Source organism: Trichomycterus rosablanca, chromosome 6 (assembly GCF_030014385.1).
Source record: "Trichomycterus rosablanca isolate fTriRos1 chromosome 6, fTriRos1.hap1, whole genome shotgun sequence".
Classification (NCBI taxonomy): domain Eukaryota; kingdom Metazoa; phylum Chordata; class Actinopteri; order Siluriformes; family Trichomycteridae; genus Trichomycterus; species Trichomycterus rosablanca.
In genome coordinates, this window is record NC_085993.1 from 34,778,424 (window position 1) to 34,799,258 (window position 20,835).

Below are 20,835 nucleotides of genomic sequence, written 5' to 3' on the forward strand. Positions count from 1 at the left end.
GTTGGACTGTCACTCAGAAACCTTATAACCTGCATAGACAAAATTTGTTGTAAGAATAAAAAAACCTGACCCAGTAGAAAATACTAATATGGTCTAATAAATCAAAACAAGTCACTATATGTCCTATAGCAACAAAGTTGTAATATTAAAATATTAAAAATCTAATCTAATAGAGTATCCCTTGTCCTCTTGCAAAACTTTCTTTATTTCCTCTATAAATTATCCTTAATTAGCTAATAGCAAGCTGTGTTCTTATTATTTTATTTTGTTTTACATAAGACAAGGGAAACTATGAGAAAATTCTGCATGCTTAAACTGCAGACTGAACTGAGATAAGCATACAAAATTCTATAATAGTCTATACTGTATAACATATCTACCCCACAGCCTACACATTTGAAGAATATGGGACATTCTTGTCACATGTAGTACACAGTCAGTAGTTGACAGAAATCCCTGCAGCCCCTTTAATGTTGCTGTTTGCTTCTTGGATCAGTTGTCTTTTTTTTTAATCAATTTTGGAGGGTTCCTTCTCCTGACTGATACATTATAACAATGACATTCCTTTAATGCTTTGTAAGCTCTTTGTAGACAAGGTATTTTGTTGTAAGATGCAATTAAGTAAATGCCAGGAAAATCCTACAGAAAAGCTGAACTTTATGTTGGGTTAATCAGAGTCACTTTAATTGATATTGATTTGTCCCAAACACCTACCCTCAAAGCTGCAGTCACCTACCCCCAAACAAGGAGGGCCGCAGACTGTCCCCCTCTGAAGTGGCTAGTTTGGTATGCAGCCAGGAGGAAAAACAAGGCAGATATCATTGATATTCTAAGCCTGCATGTATGTCCTCTACAAGTACAGTGGATTTAAAAAGTATTCAGACCTCTTGACATCTGCACACTTTATTGTGCTGTAGATTTATTTAAATTGATACAATGGTTTTTACCAGATCAATCTACACAATCTACATCTAATAACATGATAATCTGGTTTTTTTTAAATTAATAAAAAACTGAAATCTCGTACTCATAAACGTATAGAAAGCATTTGCTGTGGCACTCCAAAAGGTGATCAGGTGCTTTAATTATTCCTGACTTGTTTAGAACTCAATAAGAGTTCACCTGTTGCCATTCAAATTGGTTGGCACAAATTTGAACCTTAAGCATCCAGACAGTAGTGATGGGGAAGGTAGGAAGTCACTCTAAAAGTCCTGACCGAGATGGGAAAACCTGCAGGACAAACAACCATCTCTGCAGTGCTCTTTATATCTTCTTGTAAAAAGTGGCTAAGTGGAAATAGAGATCCTTCAGGCTATCTACGGTGGAACGTCAATTGTTTAATTTGTATCCTGTTTCACTTTATTTAAAACAACATCTCACAAATGCAAACATGTTAATATACATAGCTTCAAATAATATCTATATAAGGTATGTTAGCCCATCAGGACTTGACCGAACAAAAGTTCCATGTTCATCTTTTCTTTCTCTTGTCAGAGGTGATCAGTTGGTCTTATCCATGAGGCAGGAACCCACTGTGGTTCTTCCTGAGCTCTTCTTACTGCCTTTAGTAACTGCACACAAGAAGCCTGCAGGCCATCGTTCACGATCACATGATCAAAGAACTGACCATAACGCTGCTCTATCCCGTGCCCTTCCTCCTCAATCTCATGAAAATCTTCTTCCTAGAAGAGCAAGTGAGAGGAAAATACAAATACAAGAAACAATAAAAGTTCAGAATATGTGTGTTACCCACATTACTTGTTGTATGTGTATACTCACTTGAAATGGTCGTGTGGTGCAGTAATTTGTAAGAATTTGAGCATTCATCCGTGTTCGTTTCATTTGGTCTAAAGGAGGAGGTTTTATGTAGATGATGTATGCTCTCAGCTCATGGGTCCGCACAGAGTCAATGGCCTGTAGAGAAAAGACACCAAGTTTCAAGTTTCAAGTTTATTTGTCATTTGTACAAATGTTAGTAGCAGTTGTACATTGAAATGTGTGTTGGGAGGCTCGGGAACTCTACGAGTATGCTATAATAAAAGTACAAATAAAATAACAATATAATACAATATAATAGACAGTCTTATATATGTATATAAAAAAAATAAACAAGGAAGAAAAATATAGAAAAAATATGTGAAAAGAAATTGCAGTTAAAGTGCAGATTTGCATTGTAAACAAAGTGAACATTGCAGGAATTGTAAACATTGAACCATAGACATTGCAGGCATTATGGATATTGAACCATAGTTCACAGACAAGATTAATAACTGTTAAAATGAAATGTGAGTGTTGATGAGTAACTGAAAAAGGGTGAGTTATTATTATGCATTGTTTAGCATTCTGATGGCCTGCAGGAAAAAGCTGTTCTTTAGCCTACTGGTCCTGGATTTTATGCTGCGGTACCGTCTGCCTGATGGCAGTTTTGTGAACAGTCCGTGTGCAGGGTGGGTGTGGTCTGAGGTAATTTTTAAAGCTTTCTTCAGACATCGCCTGTGGTAGATGTCCTGTAAGGCTGGCAGCTTGTGACCAATGATGACCTCAGCTGCTCTCACAACTCTCTGAAGAGCCTTGCGGTCATGGAGAGAGCAGTTACCATACCAGACAGATATGCAGCCTGTTAGTATACTTTCAATGGTGCTTTTTTAAAAAGTTTTCCAGAATTTTGGGTGGGAGACCAAACTTCCTGAGCCTGCGAGAAAGTACAGTCTTTGACGAGCAGACTTCATCACTGACTTAGTGTGGAGGGACCAAGTCAGGTCATCAGTGAGGTGTACTCCGAGGAACTTGGTTGACCTGACTCGTTCCACAGCAGCTCCTCTGATGTACAAGGGGGCATGTTCATCCTCTTGCCGCTTCCTGTAGTCTACAGTCATCTCTTTTGTTTTGCTCATGTTAAGGTGAAGGTTGCTGTGGCTGCACCATTCAGCCAGCTCTCTGACCTCTTCTCTGTAGGCTGTCTCGTCACCATTTGTGATGAGGCCCATGACAGTGGTGTCGTCAGCAAACTTAAGTACGATGTTGGAGCTGTGTTTGGCAACACAGTCGTGAGTGAAGAGAGAGTACAGGAGGGGGCTGAGAACACATCCCTGTGGAACTCCTGTGTTAAGAGTCAGGGTGGAGGAAATGTGGTCACCAATCCTTACCACTTGAGGTCTGCTCGATAAAAAGTCCAAAATCCAATTGCAAAGATTGGTGTTGAGTCCAAGGTCGTTGAGTTTAGTGGTGAGTTTCATTGGGATTATGGTGTTGAATGCTGAGCTGTAGTCGATGAACAGCATCCGCACATAGGAGTTTTTGTTGTCAAGGTGAGTCAGTGCATTGTGTATAGCCAAAGCAATGGCATCCTCAGTGGACTTGTTTGGTCGGTAAGCAAACTGAAGGGGATCAATTGATGATGGAAGAGATGAACAGATGTGGTTTTTGATAATCCGCTCAAAGCACTTCATGACGGAGGAGGTCAGAGCAACAGGTCTGTAGTCGTTCAAGGACACAACTGTCGACCTCTTTGGTACCGGGACAATGGTGGTCCTCTTTAAGCAAGTAGGGATGACAGACAGACTGAGAGAGAGGTTAAGAATGTCTGTAAAAACCTCTGCTAGCTGGTTGGCACATTCTTTGTGGACACGACCATGGATGGCGTCAGGACCAGGTGCTTTTCGTGGATTTACCATTCTGAAGGATCTTAACACCTCAGGAACACAAATAAATAAACCAGCTGAATAAATCTATGGCATCACATTGCCGATCCTTTTAAATTCAGGTCTGCCTAGTCCATAGCTTTGTTCTTTTCCAGCAACATTTATACCCCTGTATAGCTCTTTTACAGACCTAAACTAGAAATGTTAATCATGTTCACACTGTTACACTAATCCTATATTTACTGTTATATCCAAGTTGTGTTAGCATTCTATTCTTAGTCAACTAAAACCCATTTGATACCCACACTGCCAAGTATAAAATGTGTTTAAATTAAAATCCAATATACTGAGATATAAAAGCAAACACTTAAAATACACGTAACTACCTGAGCCTAATTCAGCAGTCTTTATGTTGAATAATTAACTTTGTATAGTCTTATAGTTAAAAGTCATCCTAATCTTTTAATAAAAATTTTTTTTAACTTAAGCATTCTTGATGAAATTAATTAAAAGGCATTGTGTTACAAACTTCCTTTTTTTTTTATTTATATTTTTTCCCCTCTTTTTTCCCCCAATTTTTTATCCCCCAGTCTAGTCGTGTCCAATTACCCTGATTGCGTCCTCTATACTGATTCAATCCTTCACGCACAGACAGTACCTCTATACTGATTCAACCCTTCACGCACAGACAGTACCTCTATACTGATTCAACCCTTCATGCACAGACAGTACCTCTATACTGATTCAACCCTTCACGCACAGACAGTACCTCTATACTGATTCAACCCTTCACCGCTGACTGAGGACGCCTCTCAACTGACCTGCGCCCCCTCCGGTACGCACAGTCAGTACAGATAGTGCATTTTTCACCTGCACAAGTCGAGTTCATACACTTGACGGGCACTGTATATGGAGGGTCACACCCCCATTCCTCAGCCCTGTGCAGGCGCCATCAGTCAGCCAGCAGGGGCCGCAGTCACACCAGTTATGAGGACCTATGATCCGACTTTCTTACCCTCTAACCCTGAACAACAGCCAATCATTGTTCATACAGCCCCGGCCTAGTCGGAAAGGCAGAGCTGAGATTCGATTCGATGTATTTGAAACCCCAACTCTGGTGAGCTAGCGTACTTTACCTCTGCACCACTTGAGCGGCTGTTACAAACTTACTTGTGAACTTTTAAAACTGTTAATGGTTAGTTATTATAGCAAGGTCAAAAAACTGATTTGTCACTGGTTGGATCCCTACAGTGCCGTTGCTTACTAATCTTATATAAGGCAGTTGTGAAAGTGATGCTAACAGAGGGGCATATGTAGTGCGCGAGACAGATAGCAAGGCCTGAAGTGTAAGGTGAAGTAGACCATTGTCCATTGGCCATGTATACTAGGCAGCTGTGACACAGCATTCCTGTAAGTCTATTAATTAAACAACATTTATTCATAGTATACGAAGCTCAGTATTAACTCTAACATTTTCAAATTATGTTTATGATATGCTTTTGTATTCCAGGTACTTCCCACATCTTAATATTCCTGACCAGTGTAAGTTTACCTGTTGAACATAAATGCTTTGAATACACAATTTCTGTCTTATAATTAAACGAAAAATTACCAATTAACATATTAAAGACAAACAATTAAACAAACAATTGTAGTTAACTCACATGTGGGTCAATGTCTATAATACAGATCTTCCCAGCAGCCAGCACTTCCTTTACTGCTTCTACACTGGTGCCGTAGAGGTGACCTCTGTACTCTCCATACTCCAAAAACCTAAAGAAACTAGGAGGTGTCAATGCTGGTTTGGGATATTAAGAGTAAAAGAATACTAAAATGAGTTCATGTACATTAATGAGAAAATTATTTATGCTATATAATAGGTAATGTACTTCACTGAATTATTTTTTTATTATTTATTTTTTTATTACTTTTTTTATTTTATGGAATTCCTTTTTTTATTTATGGAACTATACATTTCTATAATTTAGATTAGATGCATTCATAAATACATTCAAGACCTACAAGTTGTTGTTTTTTTTGTTCATGCATTTTCTCCCCTTTTTCTCCCTTTTAGCGCGTCCAATTGCCCGATTGCGTCATGCTTCCTCTCCACCAATGCCGATCCCCGCTCTGATTGAGGAAAACGAAGCTAACCCATGCCCCCTCCGACACGTGGGCAGCAGCTGTATGCATCTTATCACCTACACTTTGACGAGTGCAGTGCAGCTCAGCGTTGTGTACAGAGAGACACACCCTGAGAGCATTCTTTTCTCATCTCTGAACAACAGGCCAATCGTTGTTCATGTGGCCGCTCAGCCTTAGACAGTAGGCAGAGCTGAGATTCGATACGATGTAGTCGAGATCACAGCTCTCGTTCCAGCGTGTTTTTACCACTGCACCACCTGAGTGGCGTCAGACTTACAAGTTTTTAAACCCTTAAACAGGATAGTTTTTACTGGCCAAGTATTTTGACCTTTAAACCCTAAAAGTTATTTTGTGTTGTCAATACAACCTATTTAGTGAGATTTTTTAGAATAAAACTTAATATCTATCAAATTGGGCTACTATAAAAGTAAAACAATATCAATACAGCTCACAGACACATTCTTCAAATTGTTAAATGAATGAATGATTCCTCTCGGCTGCTCACATTAGGGGTTGTCACAGTGGACCATTCATCAGTTTTTGCAATGGATTAAACAGGACTAAAGGGGCACTGATGTGTCCCCTCAGTGACTGAGTTTACATTACGCCATGTTCCGTCTGTATTTGTAAGCCCTGCCTGGGATTCAAAGCCCAGCTGTTACCAGCAGCATGACTCTTACCATTGCGCCACATTAGCTCAACTTTAATTGTAAAATATAGCATCCAATTACTTACAGACAGCAATTTATACTGTGTTGCCAGTTTAAATACTAATAATACTAATGCTTACCAACATAGTAGGGAATCATAGCACAGTATGTGAGATTTGTGTAGAAGTGTAGAATTACCTGTGGTTGTACATCATGTTCTTAAACTCCTCTGTGCTAATGAAGTGATACTCTCGACCAGGCTTCTCATGCAGCTTACACGACCTTGTAGTGTCTGTAGGGTAAAACCAGAAAACAACTCTTTACAGTGCTGAACCCAGGTTTTATTTATTAAAAAAAAAAAAGCATTTTCTCCCCTTTCTCCTCCCAATTTAGCGCAGTCAATTTTGTCTTCCGCTGCTGAGAGATACCAGATTGCATCCGAGGAGAGCACATCGCTGTACACGCCTCTTTTCGACATGTGCACAGCCCTCCTCTTCTCGCCCATGCATTCTGCACAGGCGTCTCTTCCGCCAATCAGGGTCCTTACACAGCGTATGAAGGCCCACCCACCCACACATAGTCCGGCCCCCACCCTGCAGATACAGTGGCCAATTAGTATCTGCTGCGGGCACTGTCAATTATGCCCGCTAGATGGCGCCCAGCCGACAGGTGGCAATACCGAGTTCCGAACCGGGGAGTACAGAAACTTGGTGCTGGTGTGCAAGCGGAATATAAGCGGAACCCAGTTTTTAATGTAGTTGTTTAATCAGCACTGTAAAAGTAAATCTGTACTGACGTGGTGTGGCTCCCTGATAGGTCTTTGGGTTGATCTCAATCAGTTTTCTCCGTAACTCATTTACACCAACTCCAGATGGACCTAAGAGAAATAATTTAATTACATATGTAGGACTTGGTGTACACCATGACTAAAAATATAATGAGTTAAATTGACAAAGCAATATACAGTGGGCTCTGGAACTATTAAGACACTGTGTACTATTTACTGTGGTGTAAACAATGCATACTCAGACTTACCTAGCAGGGCAATAAGACGGTGTGTTTCGAGGGGCTGACGCTTGTACCTAACCACCTCCTCATAAGGGCTGATGTCAGAGTTGGAGCAATGAGGAAGGTATATTTGTCCTGAACATCCACATCTGGTCCTCTGGCGACGACTAACTCTCAGACTCCTCCGAAATCCAGCTAAAAACATACACAGACATTTTGTAGAGCAACAGGTTCCAGCACACAATCTGACTATTACTATATTACTACTACAGCTACATCATTATGAATTTTACACAACTCTATTGAACTCTATTCTCTACTCTATCTGTAGTTCTTATAGAAAATTAATACATTGCTGATATCTTTTTATTTTTGACAGACAATATAATATAGACAATAATAGACAATATATCTAATTTACGTCTCTAAATATGGTAAATCTGTTCTTAATTTACCAGAGTGCGAGCTCAGTGGTTAGTGTACTAGACTAGTAATCAGAAGGTTCCTGGTTCAAGCCCCTGTGTTGCCACTGTTGGGCCCCTGGGCAAGGCCCTTAACTCTGAATTGCTCAATATATATATTTGTTTATACACTGATCAGCCATAACATTAAAACCACCTCCTTGTTTCTACACTCACTGTCCATTTTATCAGCTCCACTTACCATATAGAAGCACTTTGTAGTTCTACAATTACTGACTGTAGTCCTCCTGTTTCTCTATGTACTTTTTTAACCTCCTTTTACTCTGTTCTTTAATGGTCAGGACCCCCACAGGACCACGACAGAGTAGGTATTATTTAGGTGGTGGATCAATCTCAGCACTGCAGTGACACTGACATGGTGGTGGTGTGTTAGTGTGTGTTGTGCTGGTATGAGTGGATCAGACACAGCAGCACTGCTGGAGTTTTTAAATACCGTGTCCACTCACTGTCCACTCTATCAGACACTCCTACCTAGTTGGTCCACCTTGTAGATGTAAAGTCAGAGTTGATCGCTCATCTATTGCTGCTGTTTGAGTTGGTCATCTTCTAGACCTTCATCAGTGGTCACAGGACGCTGCCCACGGGGCGCTGTTGGCTGGCTAATTTTGGTTGGTGGACTACTCTCAGTCCAGCAGTGACAGTGAGGTGTTTTAAAACTCCAGCAGCACTGCTATGTCTTATCCACTCAAAACTGTCATTTTCTTTCTTTTTTGGTGTTCAAAGTATTAATTGAAAGAGTCAGACCATCTAATACCCCCCCTGAACAAACTGCACACAGTCTCTTCTATAGTAATTGCCAGTCTTGTGTTCCTTACAGGTGTATGTAAATGTTTGACTTTAATTGTATATTATTATTATTTAAGTGTATAACATAAGAACTAGAGAGACATACCCATATAGGTGCCCTCAGCGCTGGTGCTAAAATCGCTCTCCTCTAAATCCAGAAAAATAAATAATAAAAAAATGAGAAGGTTTAAGATGAAGCCCAGTGTGAAAATCAAACTACTCTGTGCACTCACCCTCCTTAAATTCCTCTTCTCAGTTATCACAGGAATTACAGGATGAAAAGATGAACGTTTAAGTGTTATTGAATGAAACAGATTCAATACCATGTATATGGATTTAAATTCAACTTATATGCTATAAATGATTTCATTACAGTAGACAACATTGTCAAATGATGCCTTGGAAAAAAAGAACTTACCTACCAGATTCAAAAGCTTCATCATCTGTAAAATGAGAAAAATACTGTATATTAGTGCAACTGTGTACTAATAAATTATAGTAATACTAGAATTTTAGCTATTATTTGAGATGTTATAGTGTATGGAATATTAAAGAAATGAATACCTTTTTCTACAAGAGACATCTCTATAGCCAGTATATCATCTTTTAATGAAAGCATAAATGAGACAGAGATGAGATTAAGTTAAGATTAAGTCCAGCTGAGTAAAAGAAGATGTTTCATTTGTACAGTAACAATAATGAGCGTTCCTCACCTTCCCCCACTGCACACAATGCAGATTGACACAAAGCAAAAGAGGATTTTATCAGTATGTGTCATGCATGTTATGTCAGTTGTATACATGTTACAGGCTATTCTGCACACCACACTATCATTTTACACAAATTATTAACTTTTCATTTATTCATTCATTTTCTTTAACCACCTCATCCTAGTCAGTATCACAGTGCATCCAGTACTCAGAAACACTGGATGCAAAGGCAGGAATACACCCTGGACTGTGTGCCAAAAAGCACACACTCACACATTCACTCACATCTAGGGGCATTTCAGAGTATCCAGTATTTTTTGCGGAGGAAAAGCAGTATCAAATGAAACCCTTGCAAACAGCGGACTACAAGCTGCACCACAGTACTGGCTTTATTTTTTTGCAAAATTTTGGGTATTACTGGATTATAAAATTACTGTAACAATTTATTTACATGTTTTATAACTGTAACATGTAGTAACATGTTTACTGTATATACTTTTATCCCTGCAATGGATTGCAGGACCCACAATCACCCTGATCAGGATAAAGTGATTATAATGAATACTACTTCTAGTACTACTACTACTACTAATAATAATAATAATAATTATTATTATTATTGTTTATATTATTATGCACATATTTTTACTTTAAGTAAAAAAAACTCAAAAAAATTATAAATATTATTATAAATAATTATAAATAAATTATAAATATAAATAATTAAACTTGATCAGGAGCAAAAACATTTTTTAATATTAAAATAATGACCTATTAACCAATAATGAAAAATAAAAAAATGGGTAAAATGAGTCAGATGACCCATTTTTCTCAAATTCTTATTTATGTATTTATTCTTATTACTTATTCTTATTAATATAATTATGTAATCACATGTAAGACAGAATATAAAGAAAAGGTGAATTATACATCATAGTCATACATAATAATAGCCATTTAGACCTCACACAGATGGTACTTACATGTTTTGATGCAGATGTGAGATTGATAATGTGGTGACAACCAGAAATCTCTCTTTCTTTAAACACATAAAAACACAAACATGATGTGAAGAATGTCAAAACTTAATATTGACAGTGTCATAATTACAGGCATTTTAAAATCTACATCAGACATGGAGGACAAGTGCAGCACACAAACTACCAATGGCTGCTGTAGGCAGTTCCACTTCGAAGGCCCCTTTAAAGTGATGATCATTTTAGACTGGGTCGCCACACATGTTTAACGAAAAGGAAACACTGTGTAAAATTTACTTTAGCCAAACCCCATCTGTAACCCCTCTAACCTCTTGAGCAGGCATGTGGAGGGGATGAGGCTGGCACAGTCTGAGCTGCATGGTAGTTTCTTTGATTGCCACCAGAGGCTGTCTGTCTGGTCCACTATCTCTAGTATGTCCCCCTTCCTAAAGGTCATGCCAGCATCCACACACGGGATACCAGGGTCCTGCTTCGGGCTGTAGTCCACCATGGCACGCACAAACAGCTGAGGGTATAAACGGCATCATGTTACAAAAATGTGAATGCAGTCACATTACAAATCTGTGGACCTTGATGTGATCCTTTCTTCTATTTATAATTCATGGCATGTTGTCTCTGTGTTTTTTTTTTCTCATACCTCTCAAAATATTCATGTTTTTATGAACCTCACTTTTATACTGGAAATAGTATTTTGTAATTATTCTAAAACCACTGTTAATGTGTGTCTTGGGTCATTATTCTTCGGAAAAATTATTAGGATTTATTAATTCAATAGGATTTTAACATCTTGTTTTGCACACTATGGTTACATTCATGAAAGGACAGGTAGGACTGTGGGAGAAAACCAGAGCTCCCGGAGGAAACCCACACAGACATGGGGACAACATGCAAACTCCACACAGAAAGGACCCAGACCGCTCCATCTTGGAATTAAACCCAGGACCTTCTTGCTGTGAGGCGACAGTGCTACCCACTGAGCCACCAAGCCACCCCACTTTTAAGGTAAAGTTGATTTTTTATTATTCTGTCCAGTTTCTACAATGCACCAGTTCTACTAGCAACCAAGCAGCCTCACAGAATAACAGCACCACCACTATTTTGACAGCAGATAAAGTACTATTGGGTTTAAATGCTTTAATGTCTATCATCCAAACATACTTGAGGTCATTATAATTGACTGAATGTTTTTTGAATGTCTATTTAATTAACAAACTTGGAAGTTTAATTGACAGTGGACAGTGGCACTTGTGGTTCAGCATCTTTTAATTAATAATAGACCTGATTTTAATCATCTGGAAGAATTTACTCATGTATAAAGTGACAACTTGTGTTTTATGTGCAACCTTGGCAAAGTGACCACTGTTACATGTACTTTAAGCTAACTGACAGGTATTTCAACAGATCGGCTTGTGACTTAAAGTTGCCATACAGATATTTTCTAGACTTGTCTCTTGTAATTCTTTTGGGTCACTGTAATGAGTTCAGTCAAACTTATTTATATGGGCACAGAAAAGTCACCAGCTGTAGTCAACAATAAAATTCTACAAAAAGAAATTAGGAGGCCATGCCACAAAGTTTGGAAATGCTATACAAAGTTTTACACCACCAAATTCATAATCCAATTTGCTGTATGAACATTTTGACTCAGTTCTTTGATTTTGAACTTTGATTTGGTTAAATTTTTAATAACTTAAAATCATATTTTTGGATATAGATGTGATTCAATCATCTAGTCACCAAAATGATTTGAACAGTTGTATAAATCATCAAAATCTTGATATACATGATATACATGTCCCTACAGGTGTTTGTAAACTTTTGAATTTAACTTTTGACTTGTGAAGATATAACTGACCATGGTCTTGTTGTTGATGGGTCTGTCAATAATAGGAACCACCTTAAACATAACAGTTCCAGATGATTGTATCTGTTGGGAGAAGGCATAAATCAGCACACACTGAGTAAACACTATATTATTTTAAATTAATTGAAAAGAAAGTGATTAGTATGCTGACCAGTATTTGAATAATCTGCTCTGGTTCCAGTCCAAACACAGGACACCCATTGACCTCCACCACTCTGTCTCCTGCATGCAAGAGGTCTGCAGCCAAACAAGAATACACACTTTTGTCTTTGTTATTTAATAATTTTCCATCCACTTCATAACATTGGTAATTACTTTAAAGTAGCAATGACTGTGACATACATACCTGAAGTCAAAAATTAGGAGAGATGTTTAAATACTTTTGGACAATTAGTGTATATCTGTATTCACTACTATTGCTACAATTTTAATACTACTAATAATAATAATAATAACAACAACAATTTCAACTTTTTTTTGCATTCCCCTCCCATTTTTCCTCCCAATCTAGTTGTATCAATTACCCGATTGCATAAAGCTTCCTCTCTACTTGTGTTGACCCCCAATTTTTCATTTTTAAGACTAGATTTAAAGGCCACCTTTAAGGTAGGCTGTGCTGTGCACATTGTTCCGTAAATTTTGTAGGGCCGTAGTTATGATGAATTCCCTCTATCACCCTCCCTTAACAACATGCCAATCATTGTTTGATTAGGCGCCCAGCCTGCCGGTAGCAGAGCTGAGGTTTGAACCATCGAGTTTGAGATGTCAGCTCTGGTGTGCCAGCGTGGTTTACTGTGCCACCTGAGCGCCGTTCAAGTGTAAATATGTAGAAATACTAATGTACTGGAACATTATAAAAGCTCTGTAGTCCAGTGAAGTCCTTTTCCAGATAGATTCATAACTTTCCCTCCACTTTAGTAATTGTCCTTTATTGTGACACAGTGTTCTTATAAAAACTTTAAAGTAACTTCTTGAATTTTATTGTATGGGTTTAAATAAGTGAGATTTACTGTATATTCTACAGAGCTGACTGAAATTCAGTCTGGCTCTGTTTAATTAGATAAACTGGCTAACTTCATAATTTTTTTTTTACAAAATGTTTAAATTCAAGTCTTATTGTTGTAATACTATGTTTCTTTTACTGATTTGAAAGTTTACTGAATCTTACCACTGCGTTCAGCCAGTCCTCCATGAATAACTCGAGCAATGTAGATCTCTCCTGTCATCTCATGTCTCCTTATAGTGGCTCCCTGAAATCATGTCAAATATTTAATACTGCTAAAGGAAGACACACACTTAAAGAACAACTTTAGGACATAAAGTCAGATAATTAAAGGGGAACTGTTTTTTTAATCTTTTATTTATAAAATAGCAGAGAAAGCAGTGTAATGCCAAAGCCTAAAGAAATACAGTTGAGAAATAATTATATTTAAAACCATTTATGTAACAAAAGCCAGAGAACTTTGGACCAGCGACATCACTGTGTTTGTATGATACAGAAGGAGAAGTCTACACCCAAGAATCGAAGTGCCAGCATGAAGTGAGATAATTTATCAATGAAAAGGTGGTTTGCTGAATGTAGTAGAGTTCCATTTTCTTTGGCTTTTTTTTAACATAAAAGGTCTAGATTTTTCAAGGTTCTGGCATTACACAGACTTTTATACAATCAGAAATAACCAAATGCGTCACCAGCCTGCTCAACAGACCCGATTGAATGTGTCTAAGGAAGGGCAGCAACTCCTTCTATTTGGACTAAGTGGTGACACAAGCAACAGAAAAATACAGAGGGCAAATTGTTATCCTCTGTACATATGTGCTGCTGCCTGGTGTAAAAAAGCTTTTTTGTAGCCTTTTGCAGCCTTTTTACACTAGTAACTAGTGTCATGCAGAAAGCATGGTTCACTAGAGTTCACAGAAAAACTGGATATGTTTAAATTGAGACAATGTAATAGGGGAAAAAAGAAACATCACTATTCCCCTTTAATCGATTTAAAACATAGATGGGTTTCAACACAGAAGAGAGAACAATAGTCACATTCAAGGTGAAGAAGACGATTTTGGTGATTATGATTAAGAGAATCAATACTGGATGAATGAATGAATAAACAAGTTAATGAAAATAAACCCATGAGATATAAAAAATGATGTACTATAAGATCACAGGATGAGTTGATCAATAAAAAGGGGGTTGCTGAATACAGTAGAGTTCTTCCCCTATGGGATTCAGACACTGTGACATCATTGGTTTAGTTTTCTTTGGCTTTTTTTTCCATAAAATGTCTTGATTATTTAAAGTTCTGGCATTACACAGACCTTTATTCAATCTAAAATATGTGTCACATGCCTGTTAGGATGCTTAACAGACACGGTTGGATGTGTCTGAGGAAGGGAAGGCTGGGTTAGGAATCAATGCCTTGCCGTGGCAACAGCAACTTCGACTTTTTGGCCTAAGTTGAGACAACTTCTAATATTTGGCCTAGGTGGGGACACAAGAGACAGAACAAATAGAGGGCAAAGTTATTGTCTGCATATATTAAAGCATTTTCTTTAGGATTCTGCTGCTTGCCGGTGTAAAGAAGAGGCTAGTGGTTTAACACGTCAGAGGAGGCTTATACTCCCTTACAGTGTTCTTACTAAAGCAATAAGCCACGAGAGGCCGTGCATTACTGTGATTTTAGCACGGGGATGACGTTTTTGGCACGACGCGAAGCGGAGTGCCTAAAACTTCTTTCCCCGTGCTAAAATCATAACAGTAATGCACGGTCTCGAGTGGCTTATTGCTTTTATAAAACGGCGGTCAACATAAAATATAATAAATACAACAATGTTTAATTCATAAATGTATTTATTGTGTATAAACTTACAATAAAGCATTCTTCCGCGACGCAAAATAGTTCGATTAACAGTGTTGCTAGGCAACATGAGGGCGAAAATAACATTAACTTTTTCTATTCAGTGGCGTATTAATATGGAATGATGTGAGGTGGTCCTAGGTGTGCGTTTATCGGGGATTTTACAACGGCTTCGAACGCGGCTCAGCCAATCAGATTTTAGGACCGGAACTATCTGTTTTATAAACTAGCAATTAGTGTCTTACAGAGAGCAGGGTTTACTAAAGTACAAAGAAAAATTTGATTTGTCTATATTGAGACAATATAATAGGGTAAAACAGAGAAACATCACTATTGCCCTTTAATAAATTAATAAAATAGATGGGTTTCAACCTAGAAGAGAGGACAATAGTCACATTCAAGGTGAAGAAGACGAGACTGATGATTATGATCATCAACACTGAATGAATGAATTAATAAACAAGTGAATGATATGAAAATCCATGATGTACATCACAGGATCACAAGATGTTTAAAAGATAAACAACGCATTACGGAAGTAATGTGATGGATTCTAAAATTACAGTAACTAAAAGAACACCTCATTTCTTCTTTTTCCTGCATTTTGAGAAGCATCCGATTTTGTTACTGCTTTCCACGCGGCTGTGGGGGGAACTGGGCATCGCTTGGCCATTGGGTATGTTGGGACATCCGTCATCCTGTCTCCTTGGAGATGTGGGAGGTAACTTTGCTTTGACTTTACTTTTTGGTGAGGTGGTGCTACAGGAAGGCTGGAATGTTCTGCTTTGGGACTTGATTGGCTGGTCAAGACAATTACTGTCAGAGCTGGAGCAAGAAGAAGAGGAAGAAGAGGAAGAGTACGAAAAGTGATGGACGTGTCTAAGATGTGTAGAGAAGATTGGTCTGTTAGTATCAGGATGTAACACACTGGCTGGAGACTTGGCCGATGAATATTTCTTTCCAAATGTAATAGATGTGTTGTTAGATTCTTCAGACGCTTCATTGTTGAGAACTAGTTTTGATGCACTGCCAAGCTTCTCTAGTGCCTGTGCTAACACGATCACCGCCTTTGCATTCTCCTGCATGGACACAGAGATGCACTCAGTCACACTGGTCAACGTCTGACCCAGTAGCTCTACATCCAGGCTCTTCTGTATGGGTAAATTCACATAGTTCATTGGGTTCTGAACCATATAATGTTGGAGCATTGGACTGGGAGGAGCGGTCCGGGTGTAACGAAGAACTTTTGGTGGAAGAGGAGGAGCATCTTTGTTGTGGCAGTCAGAAGTGAGGAATGATTCTGAATTGTTGGTCAGTGGAGAAGGACAGGCATGATGTGAAGGGACAGAAAGACTTGGTTTGTCCATACGAGTGCCTTCAAAACAAATTTCAAAGTTGGAGGATAGGGAGGTAGAGAAATAATGTCAGAACAACACCCAACTAACATTAACCAATACCAAAATTAAATTCAGATTGAATCATTTGAACTGAAATCCTGATCGAAACTCCTTACCAGAGACTACTGAGTTATAGACACAAGGTGCTGAGCTATTGCGGCTTCTTTCCCAGTGTGCACTGGACTGAGGGCTGGCTGGAACAGACTTTGTTGAGGCAGGTATTTCATCAGAACTAATAACAAATTTCCTCAAGGTCTTCCATCGTGGACTTAAGTCTGCTTTTTTTGTATTAAGTGCAATATTTTGAGATTTCCGGGGTGGGGTGAGTTTTTGAAGGATAGGTTCTGAAAAGGTCATCCTGTTGCTACCGATCCCCCTACTGACACCAACGTCCTTTATAGAATACAAGACTTGGGTTATCCACCAAAGTAAAAAGCAAAAAAATGGGTTTTATCTAACTGAATCCAACAAGATATTAAAATAGAACAAGTGACAAAGACCTATGATAAAACTATGATAAAAAAGTATTTTATTTATATAGTGCTTACCAGAGGCTGGTTGTTTTTAACCAGGCAGACGATCCTTATGGCCTCTTCATCATCAGGCAGTTCTTCAGGCAGTGGAGGCAGGGCAGGCTCATAGTCCTTTAGTCCCACCACATCATGAGCAGACAGCAATGCCTGTGTCAGATTCATATAGACATTTAGAAAATGCAGTGTCAAAAATTAATTGCAACAGTATTTTCATTTTTTGCTGTTGAATTTTACAAATTGTTTCTAGTTCTTGATGTGCAGTAAAGTTGGAAGTTATAGCTCAAATACTTGCATACTGCATGAACTCTCTGAGGAGGTTAACTAGCTAACTAAGTGTACAAAACAAGAATATTATATATTAATACTGCATATTGTAGTTTTAATAACATGTTGATAGTTGACACCAATGTAATTTAAATATGATCCCTATGTTGGTAGTCAGTAATAATTAATCAGGAAAATGTGACTGATTTGTTAGGACTGACGTAATGGGGGAGGGGTCACTGGGTTACACTACTAACTAATGCTGCTCTGGACATAGAAGAAAGACAGGATAAAGTCACTAACTTAATAGGCATGCAACTACAACATCATAAATCATTAATCATTTCTTTTGTGTATTGGTGTTGTTGGTGTGTTTTTAGTGTTAATTTAACAAATTAAACGTCTACATAGAGAACATACACTTCCTGGCCAAAAAAAAAGGTCACATACTCTAATATTTGGTTGGACCGCCTTTAGCTTTGATTACGGCACACATTCACTGTGGCATCGTTTTCACAAGCTTCTGCAATGTCACAACATTTCTTTCTTTCCAGAGTTGCATTAATTTTTCCCCAAGATCTTGTATTGATGACGGGAGATTTGGACCACTGCGCAAAGTCTTCTCCAGCACATCCCAAAGATTCTCAATGGGGTTCAGGTCTGGACTCTGTGGTGGCCAATCCATGTGTGAAAATGATGTCTCATGCTCCCTGAATGTCTCCTCTTTCACAATTTGAGCCCGATGGATCCTGGCATTGTCATCTTGGAATATGCCCGTGCCATCAGGGAAGAAAAAATCCATTGATGGAATAACCTGGTGGTTCAGTATATTCAGGTAGTCAGCTGACCTCATTCTTTGGGCTCATAACGTTGCTGAACCTAGACCTGACCAACTGCAGCAACCCCAGATCATAGCACTGTCCCCACAGGCTTGAACGGTAGGCACTAGGCATGATGGGTGCATCACTTCAGCCGCGTCTCTTCTTACCCTGATGTGCCCATCACTCTGGAACAGGGTAAATCTGAACTCATCAGACCACATGACCTTCTTCCATTGCTCCAGAGTCCAATCTTTATGCTCCCTAGCAAATTGAAGCCGTTTTAGCCGGTTAGCCTCACTGACAATTGGTTTTCTTAAGGCTACACAGCTGTTTAGTCCCAATCCCTTGAGTTCCCTTCACATTGTGCGTGTGGAAATACTCTTAGTCCCTATTAAACATATCCCTGAGTTCCTGAGTAAATAATGAAAAAAACCAAAGTTTTTTACATTTACTTTTATTTGATTGCAGACAGGATGAAGCTGAGATATTTTATGTTTTATCTGCTCAACTTCATTTCATTTATTAATAAACATCCATTCCTGCATTTCCGACCTGCAACACACTCCAAAAAATGTCGGGACAGTAAAGCATTTACCACTTTACATTGTTGCTATTCCTTTTCACCACACTTAAAAGCCGTTTTGGCACCGAGGAGACCAAGTGATTTAGTGTTTCAGCTTTTATTTTGTCCCATCCTTCTTGCAAGCACGTCTTAAGATGTGCAACAGTACGGGGTTTTCTTTTCAAAATTCTCTATTGGGGACAGGTCAGGACTGCAGGCAGGCCAGTCCAGTACCTGTACCCTCTTCTTCCGCAGTCATGCATTTGTAATATGTGCAGCATGTGGTTTTGCATTGTCTTGTTGAAAAATGCATGGACATTCCTGGAAAAGATGACGTCTTGAAGGCAGCACATGTTGCTCTAAGATCTCAATGTACAGTACTTTTCTGCATTAATGCTGCCATCACACAAGTGTAAATGACACAGTCCCATACCATGACAAATCCTGGCTTTTGGATTTGTTGCTGATAACAGTCTGGATGGTCCTTTTTGTCTTTGGTCCGGAGCACATGGCGTCCATTTTATCCAAAAAAGACCTGGAATGCTGATTCATCTGACCACAATACACGTTTCCACTGTGTGATGGTCCATCCTAGATGCCTCTGAGCACAGAGAAGTAAACACTGCTTCTGGACATGGTTAACATAAGGCTTCTTTTTTTGCACAGAAAATCTTTGTGGCATTTATGCATTACTAGACCTAATTTGCCCCTATCCCAACATTTTTTTTGAATGTGTCGCAGGTCTGAAATGCAGGAATGGAGGTATATTAACGAATGTTTAAAAGTCAAAGTAAATGTAAGGAACACTGCATTTTTATTTTATTCGCATTTTCCATACTGTTCCAACTTTTTTTGTTTTGGGGTTGTAGATATTCTTAAATATGTTCACAAGTTTTGCTTTTTAACAGTGTAACAGCAGAAAGATTAAATCACTTGTTACCTGTATGTGGGGTGATGTTAAAAGACTGTAGAGTTCTCTGGCCTCATATGAAGGGTGTTCCAGAGCTCTCAGATCTGACACAATCTAAACAACCCAAAAAAAAAAATGTATTTGGAAAGTAATACTAAAACTAAAAGTATTACTGAATCCACCAATGAGCCAAACCATTAGGACCACCAGCTTAATATGCTGTGACAACAGGTCCTACCCACCAAGACATGGACTACACAAGACATCTGAAGTAGTCCTGTGTTATTTGGTACATGACATTACTAGGTTTTTCAAATTCTGTATGTGTGTGTGTATGTGGAAGCACCATCAACACACTAATGTTTTGGCTGATCAGTCATTATAATAATGCCATTAAAAACTATAACAGCATTTCTTACCTCAAGTGAAAGCCCAGAAGCATAAGAGAGCTGTGGGGAGGCAGGACTTCTCAGATGCTTCTGCAAACACTCATACACCTGTAGTGAGAAAAAGTTGATTAATTACTGATCAGCCAACTTTAATAAACTCTGCATTATTACTGATTCACTGACCTTTAGTAAAGACTGTAGCCATGGAGTGTTTAATAAACTGTAGAGCAAATCAGCACCATTTATGTCCCTGCCAACAGAGTCCCTCACCTCCTTAACCACAAGAGACAAGATCTCCACCAGACCTTTATTAATAAAAACACATTCATTTACTTGCCTGAGAGACAGCAAACATCTCCTCAATTAACATGTTTGGAGTAAAACATGTGAAAATGTTAATTTGATTTTCACAAACCATTTTTACCCAAGCAACCATAAACCACAGAAAAAAGATATAAATATTATGAAGGTCTTCTGTATCGTTTACCTTTTTCTCCAATATCCAGTGAAGCTGCTTCTTGTCCATTCTCCATGGTTGGTGTCACTGCCCAGTCTGGATGATTTCACTGTAAATGAACTGCCCCAGGTTACTCAATTTACAACTTCTCCAACATTTAATTGGTAAGACTAAAGACTGAAGTTTAAACTCAGCCAGTCCTGTAGAATATAAATATCACTCCTCTTACCATCAAACCTTCACCTTAAAGTCTATACAGGAACACTGTGCCATGAGCAAAGGGAATTCCAGAAAATTAGGTAAAAAGAATTAGGAAAAATTAAAAAATTATGTAGGGCTCCAAAGAAAGAGTCATTATTTCCAAAT

General features: G+C 38.5%; 1 protein-coding gene across 1 annotated transcript; it reads right to left on the reverse strand.

Annotated features, from left to right (window-relative positions):
- Window positions 1-1,336: 1,336 nt before the first annotated feature.
- Window positions 1,337-20,567, reverse strand: mpp4b (MAGUK p55 scaffold protein 4b). The gene is made up of 21 exons (XM_062998110.1): window positions 20,500-20,567; window positions 20,196-20,317; window positions 20,043-20,120; window positions 19,654-19,737; window positions 17,082-17,213; window positions 13,453-13,534; window positions 12,436-12,521; window positions 12,276-12,347; window positions 10,729-10,925; window positions 10,406-10,461; window positions 9,426-9,434; window positions 9,277-9,315; window positions 9,135-9,155; window positions 8,946-8,960; window positions 8,819-8,860; window positions 7,472-7,639; window positions 7,233-7,313; window positions 6,635-6,728; window positions 5,306-5,414; window positions 1,780-1,914; window positions 1,337-1,682 (listed from the first exon to the last, which is right to left on the reverse strand). Exons 1-21 carry the CDS (start codon window positions 20,543-20,545, stop codon window positions 1,491-1,493), a joined length of 1,860 nt encoding a protein of 619 aa, XP_062854180.1. The 5' UTR covers window positions 20,546-20,567; the 3' UTR covers window positions 1,337-1,490.
- Window positions 20,568-20,835: the final 268 nt, after the last annotated feature.

Excerpts from the sequence above, each read along its gene's own strand:
- mpp4b (XM_062998110.1), bottom strand. The coding sequence starts at position 20,545 with ATGGAGAATGGACAAGAAGCAGCTTCACTGGATATTGGAGAAAAAG. Across the intron at positions 6,729-7,232 it reads CTATCAGGGAGCCACACCAC|ACACTACAAGGTCGTGTAAG; the intron begins GTCAGTACAGAT and ends TTTACCCTACAG. Across the intron at positions 5,415-6,634 it reads AACATGATGTACAACCACAG|GTTTTTGGAGTATGGAGAGT; the intron begins GTAATTCTACAC and ends TAGTTTCTTTAG.